At 43.3% G+C, this 22,623-nt stretch overlaps 1 protein-coding gene across 1 annotated transcript in view; it reads left to right on the forward strand.

Moving 5' to 3' along the window:
• The first annotated feature begins 13,437 nt into the window (after positions 1–13,437).
• The window catches only part of ZNF398 (zinc finger protein 398), a 28,464-nt gene continuing 19,278 nt past the window's right edge, over positions 13,438–22,623 (forward strand). Inside the window, exons 1-2 of the mRNA XM_067747315.1 lie at positions 13,438–13,708; positions 16,871–17,266. Coding sequence (XP_067603416.1) covers positions 13,685–13,708; positions 16,871–17,266 — 420 coding nt within the window. The 5' untranslated portion in view covers positions 13,438–13,684. The remainder of the gene's footprint in view (positions 13,709–16,870; positions 17,267–22,623) is intronic.

The following is a 22,623-nucleotide window of genomic DNA, read 5'->3' on the forward strand; positions in this document are numbered from 1 at the left end:
ACATGGATGGACCTCAAGATTACCATACTACGTAAAGTAAGTCAGAGAAAGACAAATATCATATGATATCACTCATATGTGGAATCTAATTTTAAAAATGATATAAATGAACTTATTTACAAAACAGAAACAGACTCACAGATTTCAAAAACAAACTTATGGTTACCAAAGGGGAAACGTTGGTGGGGGAGGGGTGGATAGGAATAAATTATGAGTTTGGGATTAACATACACACACTACTATATATAAAATAGGTAACCAACAAGGAAGTACTGTATAGCACAGGGAATTTTACTCAATATTCTGTAATAACTTATATGGGAAAAGAATCTGAAAAAGAATGAATATATGTATATGTATAACTGAATCACTTTGCTGTACACCTGAAACTAACACAACATTGTAAATCAACTATACTTCAATAAAATAAAAAATAAAATATATGTAAGCAAAAAATAAAAAATAAAAACTAAGTGAGAGAACATAGATAAAGCAGTTTTATCACAGTACCTGGCATTCATTCCTCCTGGCCTTGCCCCTCTCCCACCTCCCTCGGCCTCAGATTGTCTGGTATGCAGAGAGGCACATCCTTCACCCTACCTGGAAGTCTCCTTGGCTTTCTTCTCTCGAGTCTTATTTTCTCTCCTAGCCCGAATCTCCCAGTCCTGTGTTATTTCCCTGCTAAGAATTCAGCATAAAATCCAGCATATTAGGCAAAAATCAGATATAGTCAAAATTACCCCAAACATCTTCCAATTTGCTCCTAATTGTTGTACACATGGTTTCATACAACTCTGTACAGCAGTTCTTTTTTTTTTTTTTTTTGGCAGTACGCGGGCCTCTCACTGTTGTGGCCTCTCCCGTTGTGGAGCACAGGCTCCGGACGCGCAGGCTCAGCGGCCATGGCTCATGGGCCCAGCAGCTCCACAGCATGGGGGATCCTCCCGGACCGGGTCGCGAACCCGTGTTCATTGCATTGGCAGGCGGACTCTCAACCACTGCGCCACCAGGGAAGCCCATGTACAGCAGTTCTTACACACACAAATGTTTCAGAACCAGTAACTTAGACCAGAGGCAGGAAGGAAATGAAAGTCCAGTTATAGATGTCTGCACATTCAAACCATCCTGCCTCTGAGATAATCATCGAATCTCTGGAGGTGGAGAAGCAACGAGTGGGGAAATGGAAAGTGTTGCTGCATGACTGTTGGGACTCCTCTAGTCCTCTTTAATATTAAACCTCTATAAGCTTTCCACAGTCAGTAGACTTGAGTGCCATCATTCCACTAAGCACATACTGGAGGCACACAAGATGTGAAGTATCTGCCACATGGGGGCGCTATGAGAACTAAAAGCTACAATGTGCTTATTCCAGCAGCACTTGGTGTATAGTAAGCGCTCAACGTAAGTCAGCTGTTGTTATTACCTTCTTTAAAAGGAGCAGATAAAAGATCTAAAAATCCTAGAAGCAGATGGAAAACTCCCTTTCTCATTTCACTGAGAAGCATCATATACACTTAAATGAAAATACATGAACCAGTTCTTTTAAAATATCTGGTTAGAGAAACCCAAGATTCTGAAAAATTATACACACACATACACACACACACACACACACACACACACACACAAGGAGGAAGAACGTTACCTATAATATTCTGTTTTATTTTTACTTTTTTCTTTTCTGGGGCTAAGCCAGGATCTGTTTAAATTACTGGGATTCACTGTTCACTGTTCTTTTTCTGGTATGGTGCTGGAAATGAGGAGGAAGGTGCCTGTCAACCCCCAAAGAGAAACCATATCCTAACCTGCAGTTTAGATTGTAAAGTTGCATTTGTCAAGTTTGAACTCTGATTTGAATCACTATTTACAAGCAAACGCTAATGTTTCCTCCTCAATTAGCAGGAGAAAAATTCTTGTTTTTTAAGCAGGAATGAATGGGGGAGGCTGTATTGAATCTAGGAATTCTGGGAGAATGTGGCAGTCTGGTCCCCAGCTGCATATTAACAGATGCCTGGCATAGAATTTTGTTTAGGAATCGTATTAGCCACTCCCACCTGCCGTATGGGGCAAAATGCATCACCTAACAGATTACCCTTTCCCTTCTTTTTTTTTAAAATTTACTTATTTTATTTTATTTTTGGCTGCATTGGGTCTTCGTTGTTGCACGCGGGCTTTTTTCTGGTTGCAGCGAGCAGGGGCTACTGTTCTTTGAGGTACGCAGGCTTCTCATTGCATTGGCTTCTCTTGTTGCGGAGCACGGGCTCTAGGGGTGCAGGCTCCAGTAGTTGTAGCACGCGGGCTCAGTAGTTGTGGTTCACAGGCTCTAGAGCGCAGGCTCAGTAGTTGTGGCTCATGGGCTTAGTTGCTCCATGGCATGTGGGATCTTCCCGGACCAGGGCTCGAACCCATGTGCCCTGCATTGGCAGGCGGATTTTTAACCACTGTGCCACCAGGGAAGTTCACCCTTTCCATTCTAAAGATCTGGCCCTCCTAGTCTTACATTGAGGAAACGTTTCCATGAGCTGTAGTGAACTGAGGAAAAAATATATGTTCGAGGCTCTCTACCCCCGTAAGAGCTGGAGAAAGTGTAACAATGACACAGATGGGGAGTTCCTGAAATAAATCCCCAGGAGGCATCTATAAATTTATAAAATGTGGATTCAGGGGAAGTAGCCATGGGGAAGGCTTGGGACCCTGTTGCTTACTCATTGTCTTGTCAAAATTAAATGTTCTGTGGTTGCAGTTATACTGTGTTTTGGTGATGGTGACCATTTCTATCTCTTCGGGAATGAAACCTGGAGAAATCCAGTGTCATAGTCTCACTTTGGAAATGATAGAGCGAGCTCCCCTGGGACTTGCAGCACCCCAGACATACGTCAAGAGTTTCCTCTGATGCATCTCAAGGTAGTCTCTGCAGTGTCCATGCTGAGGAATCCCACAAGTATGCCAAGTTAGTGAGTGCTTTGTGCTGTGAAAGTGTCAACCTGCTGTATAGCACAGGGAATGCTACTTCACTTCGCTGTACGGTAGAAACTAACACAACATTGTAAAACAACTATACCCCAATTTAAAAAAAAAGAGAGCAATCAATGTAGATGTCCTTCTTCATAGGGACAGGAATTTGTTTTGTTCCCTGCTGTATTGCCAGGGTACAAAATCTGATACAGAGTAGATAAACACATCTTTGTTGTATGAAAGAATATTAAAATCAAAATATGTTGCCACTTTAAGCAAGACTAGAAAGAATAAGTAAAACTCTTCTCTTTAAATGACTTGGGATCTGGATCACTTTCCATAATGAGTTTTACCAAAAGCTTTAATCTGAGAGCATTGCAATTGTCTGAAAATTTGCTTGAGAACAATATAAGAAGGAAAGTTTTTTGAGTGTCAGAAAACTCTGTATATCCTACACAAACAAAAATATAATTTTTTATCATAAAAAAGAAGGTCTCGGGCTTCCCTGGTGGCGCAGTGGTTGAGAGTCCACCTGCCAATGCAGGGGACACGGGTTCGTGCCCCGGTCTGGGAAGATCCCACATGCCGTGGAGCGGCTGGGCCCGTGAGTCATGGCCGCTGAGCCTGCACGTCCGGAGCCTGTGCTCCGCGATGGGAGAGGCCACAACAGTGAGAGGCCCGTGTACCGCAAAAAAAAAAAGAAGGTCTCTGTAAAGAAATGCAAAAGTATAAAGAAAATAAAGTCATACCACCTACGTAAAAAAAAAAGAAAGAAAGTGTCAATGAACCAGAAGTCCCCCAGAGATGATAGCAAAATGCACAGAAAGCGAGGTTGAAGTTTTGAGTTATTTTTTTTTTTTAATATTTATTTATTTATTTAGGCTGCTCCAGGTCTTAGTTGCAGCATTTGGACTCTCAGTTGTGGCATGCATGTGGGATCTAGTTCCCCGACCAGGGATTGAACCCTGGCCCCCTGTACTGGGGGCACAGAGTCTTACCCACTGGACCACCAGGGAAGTCTCTGAGTTATTGTTTCTTTCATGAAGACTTCTTCCAAAAATGTGAGGGATTAAAAAGAAAGAAAGAAAGAAAAAACTCAAGAGCGGGGAGGGCCTTGCTAAGCAAGGTACCAAACCCCAAAATCATAAAAGACTGAAAATGTCAATTACATAAAACTAAAAAATTTCTGTTTTGCAAGATGCCAAATGGCAGATGTCAAACTAGGGAAAGTATATATAACACATAAAAAATTGCTGTGTTATATAAAGAGTTTGTGCAACTCAACAAGAAAACATCAACAACTCAACAGAAAAATATTTTAAATGTGAACAGTTCACAGAAAAGGAAATTCCCAAGGCTTTTAAGCTTAAGATGTTCAACTTTACTCATAATAAGAGAAATACAAAGTTAAATTAAATGAGATTCCACTTTTTACTTAGGTTGGCAAAGATCAAAAAAGTTCATAATACATTGGGCTACAAATATGGAAGAAAAAAGCACTCTCATACATCTTGGTGAGAATTTGTGAACATGACCTCTATGAAGGACAATTTATTGATAGATGTCAACATTTTGTCTTATTTTCTAATTATTTTTGGCTGCACCGCACAGCATTTGGGCTCTTAGTTCCCCAACCAGGGATCGAACCAGCACCCCTTGCATTGGAAGTGCAGAGTCTTAACCACTGGACCACAGGGAAGTCCCTACTCCAACATTTTAAATGTACACACCTTTTAATCCAGCAATTCCACTTCTAGGAATTTTTCCAACAGATGGTTTTGTACCTATGCACAGAGAATTATGTTCCAGGATATCTGTTACTATATTGCTTATAAAAGCAATATTATCTATTTAGACTAGAAATAATCTAAGTGTGCCTCAATAAGGGATTGGTGTCAAGTAAGGAACTACACAGGGTTTTACCCTATTTGCAAGTTCCCAAGTTAGCCTGCCATAGTTTCCATGGATGCTGGACAAGACAGGAGATTCCTGGGTCAGAGACAAAGGACTCTGTTACTCACAGAGCAGGAGGCAGTGTGAGCTTCGTGTTCCAGTCAATTCACCCCTGGGGGTGACACAATATGGCCCAGGTGGCTAAGGCACACACAACGGACCTGTGCCAAGGAACAGCGAGCCTAGGAGCCCCCAGCTGGGGCTGCCAGATTTAACAAGAAGAAACACAGATGTCCAGTTAAATTTGAGTTTCAAATAAACAAAAAATAATTTTTTTAAATTTATTTTTGGCTGTGTTGGGTCTTCGTTGCTGCATGCGGGCTTTCTCTAGTTGCAGCGAGCAGGGGCTACTCTTCATTGCAGTGCGCGGGCTTCTCATTGCAGGGGCTTCGCTTGTTGCAGAGCACAGTTTCTAGGCACGTGGGCTCAGTAGTTGTGGCTCATGGGCTCTAGAGCTCCGGCTTTGTAGTGGTGGCACATGGGTTTAGTTGCTCCGTAGCATGTGGGATCTTCCCGGACCAGGGCTCGAACCAGTGTCCCCTGCATTGGCAGGTGGATTCTTAACCACTGTGCCACCAGGGAAGTCCCCCCAAATAATTTTTAATATAAATGTTTCACAGGGCACAGTGACACTAAAAATTACGTGTGGTTTATTTGAAATTCAAATTTAATTGGGCATCTTATATTTAATCTAGCAATCCTATGTTAATCTTGTAAGGGGGATGTTAGTCGACTTGTCCAACCTCTGACCTGGAGGAAGACAATATCTTTACTATCTTTGTCAAGAAAAAAATCTGCCTTCTCCCCCAGGGGGAGACATGGTCTCTGTCCTCCCAGGTTGTTTGCATACACATTCCCTTGAAATGAAACAGTTTTATCCAGTCCAGGATAAAAACTGTTACAAGACATGTAGAAACACCATGGAGAATTGCCCACCAAAAATTCACATAAACTATGGAGTAAAAAACATGTATGTCATATGGTTGACGTAGGGATTAAACCTGATGGTTGTGTAAACAAATAATAATCACTAGTTCACTTTCAGTTTCCTTACCTAATTGCTGTTTTAAATTTTTGGCAAGCTTCTTTTATGATTTCATTTAGCCTGCCAACCTAACTTTCTGCATCGGCGCTCTGCTCCCCACTTTACCACATTTTAAGATCCAACAGCACTGCCCCTCATGTACTTTTCTGAATATCCCATGCTGAGCACACCTCTGGGACTTTGCATGGCTCTTCACTCTGATTGGAATGACCATCTCCCATTCCCGGGACAGCTGATAACTTCTATTTTCCTTCAAGACTCAGCTATCATGTCAACTTCTCCAGGAAACCTTCCCTGAAACTCCCAGGACACAGAAAAAGTTTCTTTCCTATATGCTACTTACTATAGCTGCTTTTATTTCATGTTTATATCTGTTGTGGGCTGGACTACATCCCCCCCCCCCCACACACAAAAGACATGTTGAAGTCCTAACCCCTGGTATCTGTGAACGTGACCTTATTTGGAAATAGGTTCTTTGCAGATGTGATTAAGATGTTAGTTAAGATGAGGTCGTATGGGGGCTTCCCGGGCTTCCCTAGTGGAGCAGTGGTTGAGAGTCCGCCTGCCGACGCAGGGGACGCGGGTTCGTGCCCTGGTCAGGGAAGATCCCACATGCCGCGGAGCGGCTGGGCCCCTGAGCCTGCGCGTCCGGAGCCTGTGCTCTGCAATGGGAGGGGCCACAACAGTGAGAGGCCCGCATACCACAAAAAAACCAAAAACCAAACAAACAAAAAGATGAGGTCATATGGGAGTAGGGTGGGCCCTTAATCCAATATGACTGGTGTCCATATAAGAAGCGAAGCAGAAACACAGAGGCACAGGGAGGACACTATGAGTTGATGGGGGCAGAGATTGGAGTGATAGTGATGCCTCTGCAAGTCAGGGAACACAAGGATTGCCAGCAAATCCCAGAAGCTAGGTAGAAGCAAGGAACGACTCTCCCTAGAGCCTCAGAGGGAACATGGCCCTGCCAACACCTTGATTTCAGAATTATAGCCTCCAGAACTGTGGGAAACTAAATTTCTGTTGTTTTAAGCCACCCAGCTTGTAGTACTTTGTTATGGCAATCCTAGGAAATGAATACGACGTCACATAATTACACAATATGCATTGAGTTGAAATTATTTACTTTCTTGCCACCTCCCACTGCTAAGTAAAGCTACAGCCCCATGAGGAAAGTTTACCTTATTCCACTCTTTATCCCCTGTACAATATCTGGCACATGGAGGCACTCATAAATGATTGTAAAACGTGAAAGAAACGTTATAGTGTCAATGATCATTGTTGACTTTTCCAAAACCCAAAAGTTCTTAATCAGTTTACACTTGGCAGTGAAAAGACAATCTTGCATATCATTGAATGTTTCAAATTGTAATGTCTTCTCAGTGAAAAATCTATAACCATCCTCAGCCATCTCTGATTGGTGGGCTCTCTCTTCCTACCTCATTCAGGTAAAAATTTCACATTAATATTTGGTTTAAAGGCAATATGGGGAGTTCCCTGGTGGTCCAGTGGCTAAGACTCCACGCTCCCAATGCAGGGGGCCTGGGTTCGATCCCTGGTCAGGGAACTAGATCCCACAGGCCGCAACTAAGACCCTGCACAGCCAAATAAACAAATAAGTAAATATTTAAAAAAAAATACGTGGGAAAGTAGTGCAGTAGAGTAGTCAAGAACTTGGGCTGTGGATAAACAATAAGGCCCTACTGTATAGTACAGGGAACTGTATTCACTATACTTTTATAAACCATAATGGAAAAGAATATGGAAAAGAATATATAGATGTATAGCTGAGTCACTTTGCTGTACAGCAGACATTAAACACAACATTGTAAATCAACTATATTTCAATAAAATTAAAAGAAAAAAAACAACTTGGACTGGGAAGTCAAAGGAACTTGTATTTGAATCCCTACTTGTCCACTTCTTAGTCCTGTGACCTTGGGCAAATTATTTGACTTTTAAGGCATGTTATCTCTATTATAGAATAATTGAGAAGATTAGATCATATAATACATGTAAAGAGCATAGCATGGCCCCTGACATTTGGTACTCAATAAATGTTAGTTGTTATTGCTATAAAGAGTTCATGAAAGGGAAAGACGTTAATATAATTTTTCCCACAACTAGAAGAAAATGTAAAACTATTTTTGTAGTTTTGGAGTAACATGGCAAAACACAAATTTAGAAGGCATAAAGGGAAACACACTGACAGATTTGACTACATAAAAATAAACTTGGGGAATTTCCTGGTGGTCCAGTGGTTAGGACTCCATGCTGTCACTGCTGAGGGGCCAGGTTCAACCCCTGGTCAGGGAATTAAGATCCCACAAGCTGCGTGGCGTGGCCAAAAAATAAAAAATAAAATAAAAAATTTAAAATAATAAATAAATAAAAGCTAAACTTTGGAACATTAAAAGACACAACAACAGCAACAAAAACAAAAGTGAGAGTTATGTATTGCTGGTGGGAATGTAAATTGGCATAACTTCTCTGGATAGCCACATATCTCAAGAGTCTAAAATAATCATGCCCTTGCCCAGTAATCTCTCACTCCTGGCAACTGCATCTAAGAAAACAATCAAAAAAGCTTATAAAAATTATGGATAAGCAGAATCATCTTAAATTTATGTTGTAGCAAAAATTAGAACCTACATGTATAAATAAATTATTAAACACCTGTACAGTGAAGTAATATGTAAACATTTCATTTATGTTTTAGAAGAATATTTAATGCTAGGGAAGATATTCAAGTGTATTAAGTAATAAAGGCAGCTTGCAAAACAGTACTTACGGTTCCAACTATGTTAAATAAACAAACAAATATACATAGAAGAAAGAGGCCTGGAAGGATAGACACCAAAATGCTGAGTGATTTTCTCTGAATAGTGCAGTTATAGGTGGCTTTTGTCTTCTTTATAATCGCTGTATACTTCAAATATTCTGCAAAGCACAGAAAAAGAATAATAAACGTGAATGGAGAAAGACAAAAAGAAAAGGTAAAGGCGTCAGCCTCAGAATTCTGGTGGCCACTGGTAGTAAAAATAGAAAATATTTTCAACCTATTTACATCATATAAATATAAAAATATTTAAATAAAAAATAACATCCATACTTCCAATCGAGATGGATAATAGACTTGGAAATTTCCATCTACAATCACAGTAATCTGGTCACTGCACAACTGCCAGGCCTTTCACATATGCCCAGATGAGAACTACATGCACATGTACTGGGGGTGCACTATTTTCTATTTGGCTTCAAGTTCAGTGTTTGGCCAAATTCTGCTGTTCAGCTGTGGTGTTCAGCCTTGGCCACTGCAAAGTGGAATAGTTGAATGCTTACTCAATGCCATTTCTGGCATCCTTAAACTTGTACATGAGTAAGACTGTGCTGTTGGGTAGATTTCCATCATATCCCATCAGTGCATCAATCTTCAGTAACATAAACATGGCATGTCATGGACCTAGAGACTGTCCTACAGAGTGAAGTAAGTCAGAAGGAGAAAAACAAATATTGTATACTATCGCTTATATGTGGAATCTAGAAAAATGGTACAGATGAACTTATTTGCAAAGCAGAAATAGAGTCACAGATGTAGAGAAAAAACTTACAGTTACCAAGGGGGGAAGGGGGGGATGGGACCAACTGAGAGATTGGGTTTGACATATATACACTACTATGTATAAAATAGATAACTAATGAGAACCTACTGTATAACACAGGGAACTCTACTCATTGCTCTGTGGTGACCTAAATGGGAAGGAAACCTAAAAAAAGTGGATATATGTATAGGTATAACTGATTCATTTTGCTGTACAGCAGAAACTAATACAACATTGTAAAGCAACTATACTAAAATAAAACGTAATTTAAAAAGAACATGGCATATCAGTCATTGTTAGTATATGAATATTTGCTCTCAAATTTAAATATTTGAAATTCTAGATGTAACTAGAAGTGCAAAATCCGATGATGTGCTTTATATGTTGAAATGCTAACAATTGAGGTATATATGAATGTATTTTTAATATTGCAAAAGTAAAATGCTACAATAATTATTGCGGATTATGAAAGGTGCTGATTTTATGTAATAAATGAGAACTTTCAGATAGTTAAATATTAACACTTAATGTGAATATTGAGAGAATGTCATCCAGATAACTTAAAAAAACCAATATATCCTTTTTGAACCTACAGATGTTCATAGAAATATAAATATGACCACAGGGCAAAACTAACAAAGATTAGATTGTATCACAATTCTAATTACTGTAGAATTATTTGGTGCAATTGCATTCATAACACTAAGTAATCTTTAGAAACTAATGTTTAATTAAATTCCATTTGGTCTGTTAATCCTAGAAAAGAAAAAGCCCTATTTGGTAATTTTTCACATATTAGGAGGGTAAAATTAAATGCAGAATGTCAACATGGCTATCTCAAAATTTCACAAGGACAAAAAAAGTCATGTACAAGACATATATGATTAATCATCTTTGATTGAGACATGATTAAAAATATAGAGAGAGCCTGGAAAAAAAGGAGAAAGGAGATAAAATGAGACACCCAAAATACATTTCTTCTCTCTAAACAACGGACTTTACAAGAATGCTTTTAATTAGACAATGCCTTGTGGTTTGGGATCTGTGAAGGGTAATATTTTTTAAAGCTTGTAGAAATAATTACTGTGGACTTATAACCATTTTAAGCTGTTGAAGAGAAAGGATTTTTTTAGATTTGCCCAAGCTATGAATTCTAAATATTGATTTATCTTAGAAAACATTCCTAAAAACTTTTTCCTGATTTATATTTTGTTGTACACAAAAAGGTTATTGAAATTATGAAATATGCTACCACAGTACGTATATGGTATGTGTGACATTTGGACATGAAGAATCAACCTTAATTTTTTTAGGTTTGACAACATAGAGGATTAATGATTAATTCAACTGTTTCCTCTTTCCTTACTTGATGAACGATTCCCGGGTCTCACACACATAGTGAATTTGACTTTGAGAAACATTTATGGAATGTAAAATCTGTAAAGAGAAATGCACAAAATTATTGACTACGGAGCAAATATGGTAAAGGCTATGGGTACAAGCATATAATTTGTTTACTCCCTTCAGTTCTATGTTTAGAAAATGGTTATAGCTTAAAAAGATGTAATAGAAAATGAGTGGTTTCAAGCAGAAAGATTGTAGACTACTTCCACAATTTTTCTTCAACCAATAACAAATTTTGTTAAACAAGAACCTTTGAAATTGTCTTGTCGTGTACATATGCAAAATTTTTAAACAAGATAGAACAACAGCTATTACATCCGTCAAAGGCTTATAGAATAAAGAAGGCCTTAATTCTGTATTTTCCAGAGAACGTTACCAACGTAGCAAGACTTACTAATAACCAATGGTGATTTGCATGGAAAGCAGTTTGTTTGCTGGAACTTGCTGAATAAATTGATGTCCCTTGAGAATGCAAGTATTTCCTACATCATTGCTGCTGAAAAAAGATTTCCTTCTGATTCTACTCTAAGGAAGATGCTGAAATTGACGTGCATACAAGGAAAGCCAAGATGCAGATGGAAACTTCAATTATTTTCTTAACTTGAAAACCAGTTAAATTGCTCCATTGTCCCATTTCTAGATCCAAAGTTTAAGAACAAATTTTTCTCCAGTGAGTATGTATAGTGGCAAGAACAGGCTAAAATATTAGAAATTAGGGACTTCCCTGGTGGCACAGTGGTTAAGAATCCGCCTGCCAATACAGGCGACACGGGTTCGCGCTCTGGTCCGGGAAGGTCCCACATGCCACGGAGCAACTAAGCCTGTGCACCACAGTTACTGGAGCCCCGTGCTCCGCAGCAAGAGAAGCCACCACAATGAGAAGCCCACGTACTGCAAGGAAGAGTAGCCCCCTCTCGCAGCAACTAGAGAAAGCCCATGCACAGCAACGAAGACCCAATGCAGCCAAAAATTAAAAATAAAATAAAAAGATATTAAAAAAAGGAATTAGAAATTAAAAATATGAGGATGGCCATCTTAAATCTGCTTCTGAAAATATGTATTTTCTTGAAACAGTGCACAAAACTTCAGTCAGCAAAATTGCTTCGATGAAATGCTATCACCATCCCCCCAAATTTTCAAGGCTAAGAATTAAAAAAGAGAAAATCTTTACCTTAATAAGCTCCTATTAGAAGAAAGAATATTTAATGGTAATGTTACCATATTATACTGGCAGAACTAGACCTATGCCCCAAGAAGCTCAGTTGAAAGTATCTTATTTAGTAATACAATTGTTTCTATTTAATGGTCATAGGAGTGTCCAGCAGTTGCTGTTCTTGCCTTATAAGTTCAAACTTTAAATTTTTTAAAGTTTTAATTACTACATTTTTAATAATAAAATTACAAAAATGAATTTCCTTTCCAAGAAAATTCAGATTTCCCCCCTCTTTTCTAGAAGTTCATTCGATTATGGTGATATTCTGATTCAGAGAATAGCAATTTTTTTAACATCTTTATTGGAGTATAATTGCTTTACAATGACAATTTTTTACCATCATTCACCATTTGACCAAAATATATATTAATTTGAGGTAGACCTCAAATTACATACTGCAGGTGTAGCTACAGTCTAAAAATAGCTTAGTAGGCTCAAGAGCAGGCCCAACAGGACGGTTCTCATACTTTTGTGATTTATAGCTTCTTTAACTGTTATGGGCATTGACGATTCATTTGCTGAAATACAGGTTTGGGAGGACTTTGGGTCACGTTCAGCCTGTTTGAAAGGAGGGCCTTGCTGGAAACTCAGGGTTATGTGGTTGTCTTACTGTAACATACGCTCTGTCAGCCTTAGATACACAACCTCCGTAGATAGCACTTGGTTCTTTGCTGTCCGTTAGTACAGACCCAGCAAACCCCAACTTCAATAATCCGAGATATAAGGACGACTGTAGTTTTGGTCCTAACACCGGCCACGTGGGATGTGAACCGCTTCCCCTTGGGAGCCACATTTGCAATTTCTGCAAGTGATGAACGTCGTCTTCATCACATATCTGTACCTCATGGTCTCTGATTCTAACCCACTGTCTCCCTACGCCCTGTCCGGCACCTGGACCTCGCACTCCGCCCACTTCCACCTTCCTGCATCGGGCTGCCCTCCCCCTGGCGCCTCCCTTCAGACGGGGCCTGCTGATTGGGCCTCCAGAAAGAAAAACGCTTCCCAGAATGAGTCCTGGTTTGTGGCTGGGGCCTAAGCACCAATCTGTTGAGCACTCTCGGGGTTTGTGAGAAAACAAGACCCACCTAGTTCCGTAGAACAAACCGTTCGCGAGCGGAGCCGAGCGAAGCCTGGCCAGCCGGTGGGGCGCAAGTGGCCGCCGGGGCCGGCAGGGGGCGCGCTGCCGCGGCGGGCGGGCGGGCGGCGCGTCTAGGCCCGAGCGGTCCCTGGGGTGCGCTCGGTGCCCACAAAGCGCCAGCTGAGGGGCCGCTGCGGGCTGAGCGCGGCTGAGCCTGCCCGCCACCCGAGTTCCACCGGCCGGCTGCCCCGCGCCTCTGCCGCGTCGCCGCGCCCCGAGCAGCCGGGCCCGACGGCAGTGCGAGAGCCGGGTCGGGAAGGCAGGGCCGGGCGGGTGCCGCCTACGGAGAGGCCGGGGGTCGGCCTGCGTGGGGCAGCGCGGAGGCGGCGGCAGCGGCGGCGACTCCGGCCCGGGCCGGACAGCGCAGGACCATGGCCGAGGCAGCCCCGGCTCCGGTAAGGGCGGCCTGCGCGCCGAGCTCAGTGAGCCCGGGAGGGTCGGGGCGCCTCGGGCTCTGCGGTCGGACCCGAGGGAAGGGAGGAGGGCGGGGAGCCCAGCCTGTCAGGCTCGGGGCCCCGGAGCGGGGCGCAGCCCGGACGGCCGAGCACAGACGCCCACCGGGGTGCCGCCGGCAGGGGAGGGGCCTGGGGGGGACCCCGACGCCGAGCGCGGGTCTGGGACAGCTCGCCCTCCCCCATCGTTGGGTCCCTGCGCCTGGGTGTGAGGCCCCGGCTCGCCCATCCCGTTTGGAGGTTTCCAGCGGAGAGAGCCTCTTACACCAATGGAAGAGGAATGAGTGAAGCGATCCTCGCCTGGTGCCAGCCCCGCTCCTGCCTGCCGGACGCGGGGCAGTGGAGTTGGCTTGGTTTGGGATTTTCATCAGCCATTCTCCAGCCCTGGGAGCCGACCCCACAGTCACCCTCGCTGCCGCCTCCGTGAGCCTCGCGCAGCCACAGATGCCGTGGTGACGGCAACACTTAGGTGTGTTGAAGGACCGCCGGAGGACAGGGATCCCCAGTGCCCAGCCCGTGACGATGCCGGACACGCAGGAGGCCCTCCGTCGGGATTGCAGAGTGAACTAGCGGTGCAGGTTCGGAGGGCGGGATTACCTTCTGCGTGTTTTATTCGTTACGCGGATGTTTACTGCAGGCCTGCCGCGTGCCAAGCCCGCTCCGGCAGTTGCTAAGCCTGCAGAGCTGACCAAGACAGTCGCTGCACACAAGAGCCGTGCAGAACCAGCAGGGACTAGTCAAGTAACAGGACCGGAAACGATGCCTTGGATTTGCCAGCTAAGAAGCCTCTGCTCACCCCAAAGAGAGTCATTGTAGTGGATCAGGAGCCAGACTGGCCTACAGAGTAGTGACCCGAAAGTGAGAGGGGGGAAGAAGAGGAGGAAAAAGGGAGCAGCAGCAGTGGGGGTGGGGGATCGAGCAGAGGGAATGTCATCTGTGCCCTCAGACCTATTTTTCCCTTTGGATCTTGTTTTTCAATATGGTAGAGATGATCATGTGTCTGTATGCCAGCCCTGTCCAATAGAAACATAATAGAAGCCACGTATATAACCTTAAACTTTCTAGCAGTCACATTTTATTTTATTTATTTATTTATTTATTTATTTATTTATTTATGCCCAGTGGCCTGCTGAGCCCTCGGCAGTGAAAGGGGGGAGTCCTAACCACTGGATGCTGGGGAATTCCCAGTAGTCACATTTTAGAAGTAAAGAGAAATAGATGAAATGAACTTTAATGATATGTTCTATTTAACCCAAGGCTAAAAAAATATTTCAGTGTGTGATTAGTATTAAGAAATTATCGATGAGGTTTTACATTTTCTCCCCACACTCAGTCTTCAAAATCTGGTGTGTATTTTTTACTCACGGCACATCTCAATGGAAATAAATGCACCTCAAGTGTTCAGTAGCCACACGTGGCTACCATATTGAACAGTGCAGGTCTGTCCCATGGAGAAGATCCGGGAGAGATTGAAACATTGACCATAAACAAGAGGAAAGATTCGTGTACCTAAAAATGTGGAAGGAGGTGGCATTCAGAGCATTAAGTGGAGAGATTCATTTTAAATAGGATGCACCTTTTTCCCGAGGGAAGGAAAGAAGAAAGCGTGGACTAAGCTACTGATGAGTTTGAAGTGGGAAGAAGAGTGAAGAAAAAGAAGAGAAAGAGGAGAACGTTGAGAGAGTTGAGGTCTAATAATTCTAACCCTCTTCTCAAAGTAGGAGGCCGCCTCATCTCCTGAGAGTGAGGGGCCCGCAGCGGACAGGAGTCTTCCCGCTCAGCCTGCGCTCCCTGAAGCAGCAACAGCAACATCACCTTGTTTTCAATGCAAACTCCCAGTTTTCCTACCCGACCTACTGAAGCAGAGTCTTGCATTTTAGCAGGGCCTCCAGATGATACTTAGGCTCATTAGTTTGAGCCTAAAAGCTGGAGAGGGCCAGGGGCTTGTGGTGGCCACGCTGTGGAATGGGAAGCGGAGTGTGGGGCACAGGACAGTGCTGAGTCCCTGCTGAGCTTAGAGACCGTGGGTGTGTGGTGACACCAGTTTACCTGGTTGTGTGACTTCATTTCGTAGGGCTTACCAGCCTGCTTCCAGGAACAGAGAATGAGAACAATTGAACTGATTCAAAGCCGGAGGTTAGCCGAGCAGGTGAGGCAGAAAGGCAGACGAGTGAAGGGGTTGAAGTTAGCTGAAATGATCACCTAAGGAAGAAAGCAAAGCCCGGAGCAGGCCGGTAAACCAGGAGCAAATGGAACAGTTAAGGGTTCAGTGGGATCGCAGAGCAGGTGAAAGGAGAAAAAGGTGGTGGGAGAGCTGCAGAGACCGGAGGTTACGGCCAAAGAGCCGGTTATCAAACTCGTAGAGTCAGAAGGCTTTGCAGAGGTCATCCTCACCCAACCTCCCGTTTCTTGTAGGAGTTTCATTTTCTATACACTCTTTGTTCCAAGGTATGTTCAGTGAGGAGGCAGCCTGTTATGTTCTTGGAAAGATCTAGTTCAAATAGGCCAGAGTTTACGTTCCTGAAAATTTCATGTTGGTTCTAGTTCTGCCCTCTGGAGTAACACAGTATAGGAGTAAACAAGTCTGTCCTGCCTTCTGTTTTATAACCCTCAAATATTTGAAAATAGCTGTCGTGCTTTCTCCACACTTGACATTCTCAGCTTTTTCAGCTGCTACTGAATGATATGGTTGTGGCTTGTCAGCAGGGTGATGGATGGGGCCGGAGCCTAAGTCAATAAATAAGGGGTTTATCAGAAGGGCACCGAGCTCACTGAAACCTGGAAAGATCCTGATGCACTTAGAGCTTTTCCAGAGCCAGAGGATGCAGCAGCAACCTGGCCTCTGGGTGGCTGGCTCTGTGCCAGGCTGCTTCTTGATCCAGTTTCACCTGTTCACTGTCTTACCTACTCCATCCCTCAACCACCAAAGCAATTCTCTTGGCTTTTGATGTCAATGAGCTCCATAAAGATGAGGCTTATGCAGGCACTACTAATACTATATTTAGATTAATCTCCGCTGGCCACTCAAGCAGCGCTTATCTCATTTTAGTTCGGATCAGGGCTCCTTCTAACACTCAATGTCTCATCTCTTTCCACTGCACACAGACTTCTGAATGGGACTCCGAATGCCTTACATCCCTGCAGGCGCTTCCTCTTCCCACACCCCCAGCAGCAAATGAAGCACACCTGCAGACTGCGGCCATCTCCTTGTGGACAGTAGTGGCGGCCGTGCAGGCTATCGAGAGAAAGGTGGAGGTCCACAGCCGGCGACTCCTGCACCTGGAAGGACGGACAGGGACAGCCGAAAAGAAGCTGGCCAGCTGCGAAAAGACAGTGGCTGATCTCGGGAACCAGCTGGAGGGCAAGTGGGCGGTGCTGGGGACCCTGCTGCAGGAGTACGGGCTGCTGCAGAGGCGGCTGGAGAACTTGGAGAACCTGCTGAGGAACAGGAACTTCTGGATCCTGCGGCTGCCCCCCGGTATTAAAGGAGATATCCCAAAGGTAACACCTCCACTTCTGCGTGCGCAGTGCTACCACTAGACCTTAGACTATTAGCAAGGGGTAGTCTTGGTCAATCAGTTTGGCTGAAGGAACCAAGAAGTTGTATTGTGTTTTATCTATTTTGGAAGCATTCCACGTTCAATTTAGTGATCATGTGAAGTGTCAGACTTCAGATTGGAAAACTCTTCCCAATCCAAAGTTGGCTATCCGGCAGATGGATTTTTTTCTCTTTTGCTTTCTCCCGCCCATTACCCCCCAAGTCACTTTTTTCTTTATTAACCTGTCTGCTACAGTCTTGTTTGGAAACAAAAGTAAATATTATTTAAATCAGTCAATTTGAATTTGTTGGCAATTCTGGTAAAAAAAAAAAAGAGGAGGACAGAGGAAGGGGTGTGGAGTTAAGTGGTTAATATAAGGTTTGGGGCTGTCTGTGGGTCTAGGATCCACATGGATCCTGTCCTTCCGCATCCTTTACAGAGTGCGCCACAGTGCTAGGGCCCGGCCTTTCTGAAGGGAATAGTCCCTAAAACAACAGGAAATAAACATCATTCTTGAGCTATGGAAGACAGCCTGGAGGCAGCTAGTTTCCAAACATGCCCGTTTATTTATTCATTCATTCAACAAATACTTCTTGAACACTTAGTATTTGCTTGATATCTACTTCCTGAAGGCACAGCAGTGAACAATTCTTGTAAGCTCCCCTGGAGCTTAAATTTTAGGGGGAAAGATAATATAAACAAACAAAATAAATCCATTTAAGTACTTTGATAAAAATAAAAGTGCTATCTGGTGATTTATTTTTTAGATTGGATGTCACAGAAGTTCTCATAAAGTAGCTAATTTTTAGGCTGAGACTAAATGACAGGAAGGAACCTACTGGGAGAAGATCTGAGGAAGAGCTTCCCAGGTGTAAAGAATACCTGGTGCAATGTCCCAAAGGCACAAACAACCTTGAAACACTGAGGGGAAGGAAAAAGACCAGTTGGCTGGTGTGCAGTGAGTAAGTGGAGCACGGCTAGAGAAGCAGGGGCAGCTCATTTAGGGCAGTGGTTTTCAGCCCTAGCTGTACAGGAATCACCTGGGGGGCTTTTAAAATTTTGATGGGCATCACATCTAGAGGTTCTGATGTAACAGGTTCAGGATGGGGCCTAATCATTAATCTTAAAACTCCATAGATAATTCTAATATGCAACTACGGTTGTGAACCACTGACATAGGGCATTGGAGACCGAGGTAAGGAATGTGGACTTTATCTTGGGTGTAATGGGAAGACTGGGGGATTTTTTAGATGAGGAGTTATATCTGGTCTGTATTTTGAAAGAATCTCTTTGGCCGCTCTGGGCCGAATGGGTCATGGGGGTAAGAACAGAAGCAAGGAGAAAACAATAAGGCAGCTGTAATGGTAGGAGGGCCGAGAGTGGCTTGAGTGAGGGTGGCAGTAGTGGAGATGGAGACAAGTGGACAGATTCAGGCTGTTTTGGTGGTAAAATTGACGGTAGGACTTACTAATGGGAATTAGGGAATGAGGAATTAAGAACAAGAGCTGTAAATTAACTGTGATAATTTACTGAGCACTTACTGTTGTAAGTGCTTTAGTTGCTTTAATAAGACTCCTAACTTGCCCAAGCTCATACAGTCAGTAAGTATAAATGCTGGAGTTGTACTGTGACCCAGTTGGCTCCAGAGAGTATGCTCTTAACCACGGGCTCTTAGGCTTTTGACTTGAAGGACTGGATGGATGGTATTGGCACTTACAGAGGTGGGGATGCTTCAGGGTGGGAAAGAATTAGTTCTCCTTTGGCAGCATTGGTTTGAGATGACTGGGATACGTTCAGGAGAGATGTTAAGTGATCTTCGAAGCCCAAAGGTGAGAAATATTTGGAAATCACTGACGTACAGATTGTATTGTTAAGTCATGAGGCTGGAGGTGATTACTTCGGGAGAGAATGTGGAGAAGCAGCAGAAAGAGCCCAAGGACCAAGCGCCATAAGTGGGAGTGGTGGCCAGTGAGTGTGTGGGTCACAGGGTCAAGGGACAGTGGTCGTGTGGGTTAACGTGTTACTGAGCGGGCTAGAAGGATGAGGATGGTGAATACAACTTGGCAACACAGCCTCGCTGGGGACCTTGCAAGAGTTGTTTTAGTGCAGGGGCGGGGATAGAAGACTGGGTGGAGCAGGCTGAAGGGCGAACGGGAAGAGAGGCGATGGAGGCTCCTTTAATGCTGGCGGGGGCGGGGAGCAGAGGTGAGCAGGCGGCCGAGGGCTCAGAGTCAGCTTCTTAGAGAGAACCTTCCCCACAGTGTGTTTTGTTTGTGTATCTGGAGCACCTCCAGAAGGGTTTTTGGGTAATTTAAACATAATATTTGCCATAAAGTTACTTACTGTCTTACCTGGATGAGTGGATAACATTGAAACTGTCCATCTTTTTTTGTGTGTGTGTGTGGTACGCGGGCCTCTCACTGTTGTGGCCTTTCCCGTTGCGGAGCACAGGCTCCGCACGCGCAGGCTCCGCACGCGCAGGCTCCGCACGCGCAGGCTCAGCGGCTATGGCTCATGGGCCCAGCCGCCCCGCAGCATGTGGGATCTTCCCAGACCGGGGCACGAACCCGTGTCCTCTGCATCTGCAGGTGGACTCTCAACCACTGCACCACCAGGGAAGCCCTAAACCGTCCATCTTAAACTCCAAAGTCATATATAAAATAATGTGATTTCTCTCAAAGATTTCTTCATGAAATTGAAATATATCGAAGATTTACTAGATTGAAACATGGGCCACACAGGTAGAAATTTTGTGTCCTTGATTTGTTGAAAATGCTCTTATTCTGCCCTTACTTTTGAATGCCAAACTCAAAATAATTTTCCCTCAGAATTTTTTTCTTAATTTTAAAAATTGTGGTAAAATATATATGACATAAAATTTACCATTTTGTGGGGGAGAGAAAAAAAGAAAAAATATTTACCATTTTAAGTGTACAGTTCAGTGGCATTAAGTACATTCACATTGTTATGCAGCTGTCACCACCAACCATCTTCAGAACTTCTTCATTTTGCAAAACTTTAATGCTGCACCTATAGAACCCCTCCATTCCCCCCTCCCCCAGCCCCTGGCAACCCCGCTTCTGCTTTCTGTCTCTGTGAATCTGTCTGCTCTAGGTCCTCATCTAGGTAGGGTCATGCAGTATGACATCTGTCCCCGTACGACTGGCTTATTTCACTGAGCATGACCTCTCCCAGGTTCATCCATGTTGGAGCAGGTGTCAGAATTTCCTTCTTAAGGCTGAATAATATTCCATTTCTCTCACAATTTTAAAGGCGTTGGTTCTTTGTCTCATAACATCAAATGCCATTGATGAAAAGTTTACTAACAAATCAATTCTCATTCGTTTGTAAGAAATCTCTTTTTTTTTTTTTCCCTCTCTGGAAGATTTTATCTTCTATTTGTACTTGGTTTTTCTAAAATTTGTTGAGGATGTATCTGGGTGTAGGTCTTTTAAACTTTTTGTTGGGCACTCGGTGTGACCTTTCAGTCAGAAGGCTGATATGTTTTCCACTCTGGAAAATTTTCTTCTGTGATTCTATTTTTATAATTTTTCTTTTCCCCCTTTCACATTTTTTTCTGTTCTCTTTCTGGAATTACTGTTTGACAGATGATGGATTATTGTCTTTGTGTCTTTAACTTTTCCTTCATATTTTTCACCTTTTAAACTAGAGTTCTCTGACGTTTCCTTCCAGCCTTTCTTTTATTTTAACAAGTATATATTTAATTTTCCAGAATATTTATTTTCTCCTTTTTTAAAGCAGCCTGAATTTTTTTTTAATGGATGCAGTATCTACTTGAATGTCTCTGAGAATATGTATTGGAGCTTTTTTTTTTTTTAATTCTCTAGGATTGTTTGTAGTGTGTGCTCATCTTGATGCTGTTAGTTTTACTTTTTCAATATCGAGTAATCCTTGGTTGTTTGGAGGTTAATTAAGAGGTTAATTTGAGGAAGCTGGCGTGTTTTCTCTGCCACCATGTAAGTCTGTTTAACCAAAGGATCTTTGCTTTGCAGGAGAGGCTCTCTCCATAGGTGCCCGATATAGGTGGGCTTCACTTTAAGGTGCTGTGCAAGGAGCAAACAGGCAGTGCGGGGGGCCACCCACAGGCCAGGAGTAAGGTGGTACTCTAAGTTGTCAGCACCGCACTGGGACCGGGTGCTGTCTCCAGGCAGGTTTTTTTGTTTTTTTTAAAATATTTAATGGCTGCGTTGGGTCTTCTTTGCTGCGCATGGGCTTTCTCTAGTTGTGGCGAGCGGGGGCTACTCTTCGTTGTGGTGCGCAGGCTTCTCATTGCGGTGGCTTCTCGTTGCGGAGCACGGGTTCTAGGAGCGCGGGCTTCAGTAGTTGTGGCTCGAGGGCTCTAGCGCGCAGGCTCAGTACTTGTGGCACACGGGCTTAGTTGATCCGCGGCATGTGGGATCTTCCCGGACCAGGGCTCGAACCCGTGTCCCCTGCATTGGCAGGTGGATTCCTAACCACTGTGCCACCACGGAAGCCCTCCAAGCGGGTTTTTTAATTTCTTTAGAGTTGAGGTCTGGGTTTCAGCTTTGGGGTAAATGCTGCTTTCCCAGGGCTGATGAGGACAAGGCAGGGGGCCCCGCTATTCCAGAGGTCGACCTCCAGACTGCAGTTTATAACCAGTAACCCCTACTCAGCATCTCTGCCAGCTTTGAGCTTGGAATTCTCTGGATTCCTTACTGCAGTCTTTTCCTGTGTGTTGTCAGAGATGCAGCTTCCTCGTAGCTTAGACCCCAGCACAGGCGCATCCTCTAGGTCTCAGTGAGAAACTCATCAGAAATTCTGATCTAGTGACGGCCTCTCTTTCTCATTCTTGGTACTGGTATTGAGTCCCTCCTGCTCTTATTTACTGTCATTTCAATGGAACTCTGGGTGGAAAGGGAAGTACATGTGTGTTTAGTTCACAATCTTGAACCAGAAGCCCATCTCAATCCTTTATTTTTGTCATTATTTTATCACATGTGTTTCTGTTGTAAGCTATCACAAATCTTTTGTATAGTGAGATTAGATAAAAAATTAACTATTGAGCATCTACGTTTGCCTCAGTTGGTTTTAGATGCTGAGCAGGATGTAAAATGAGTAATTTATGGTTCTAGCTCCTAAGGAACAAAATTTATGGTTGGGGAAGAAAAGATGGCACAAATGAAGCAATTAGAGAGAAATTAATTGCCTCATAGAATTGTACAGACCTTTGTATTTTAAAGGATATGTTAAGTTTATGAAGATGAGTATCTTTTTATTGAATTTTTTAATTTGGGGAAAAAAGTATATGTGTATATATTAGTTACACGGAGTCTTTCT

The sequence above is a fragment of the Pseudorca crassidens genome, chromosome 8, assembly GCF_039906515.1.
Source record: "Pseudorca crassidens isolate mPseCra1 chromosome 8, mPseCra1.hap1, whole genome shotgun sequence".
In the NCBI taxonomy this organism is placed as follows: domain Eukaryota; kingdom Metazoa; phylum Chordata; class Mammalia; order Artiodactyla; family Delphinidae; genus Pseudorca; species Pseudorca crassidens.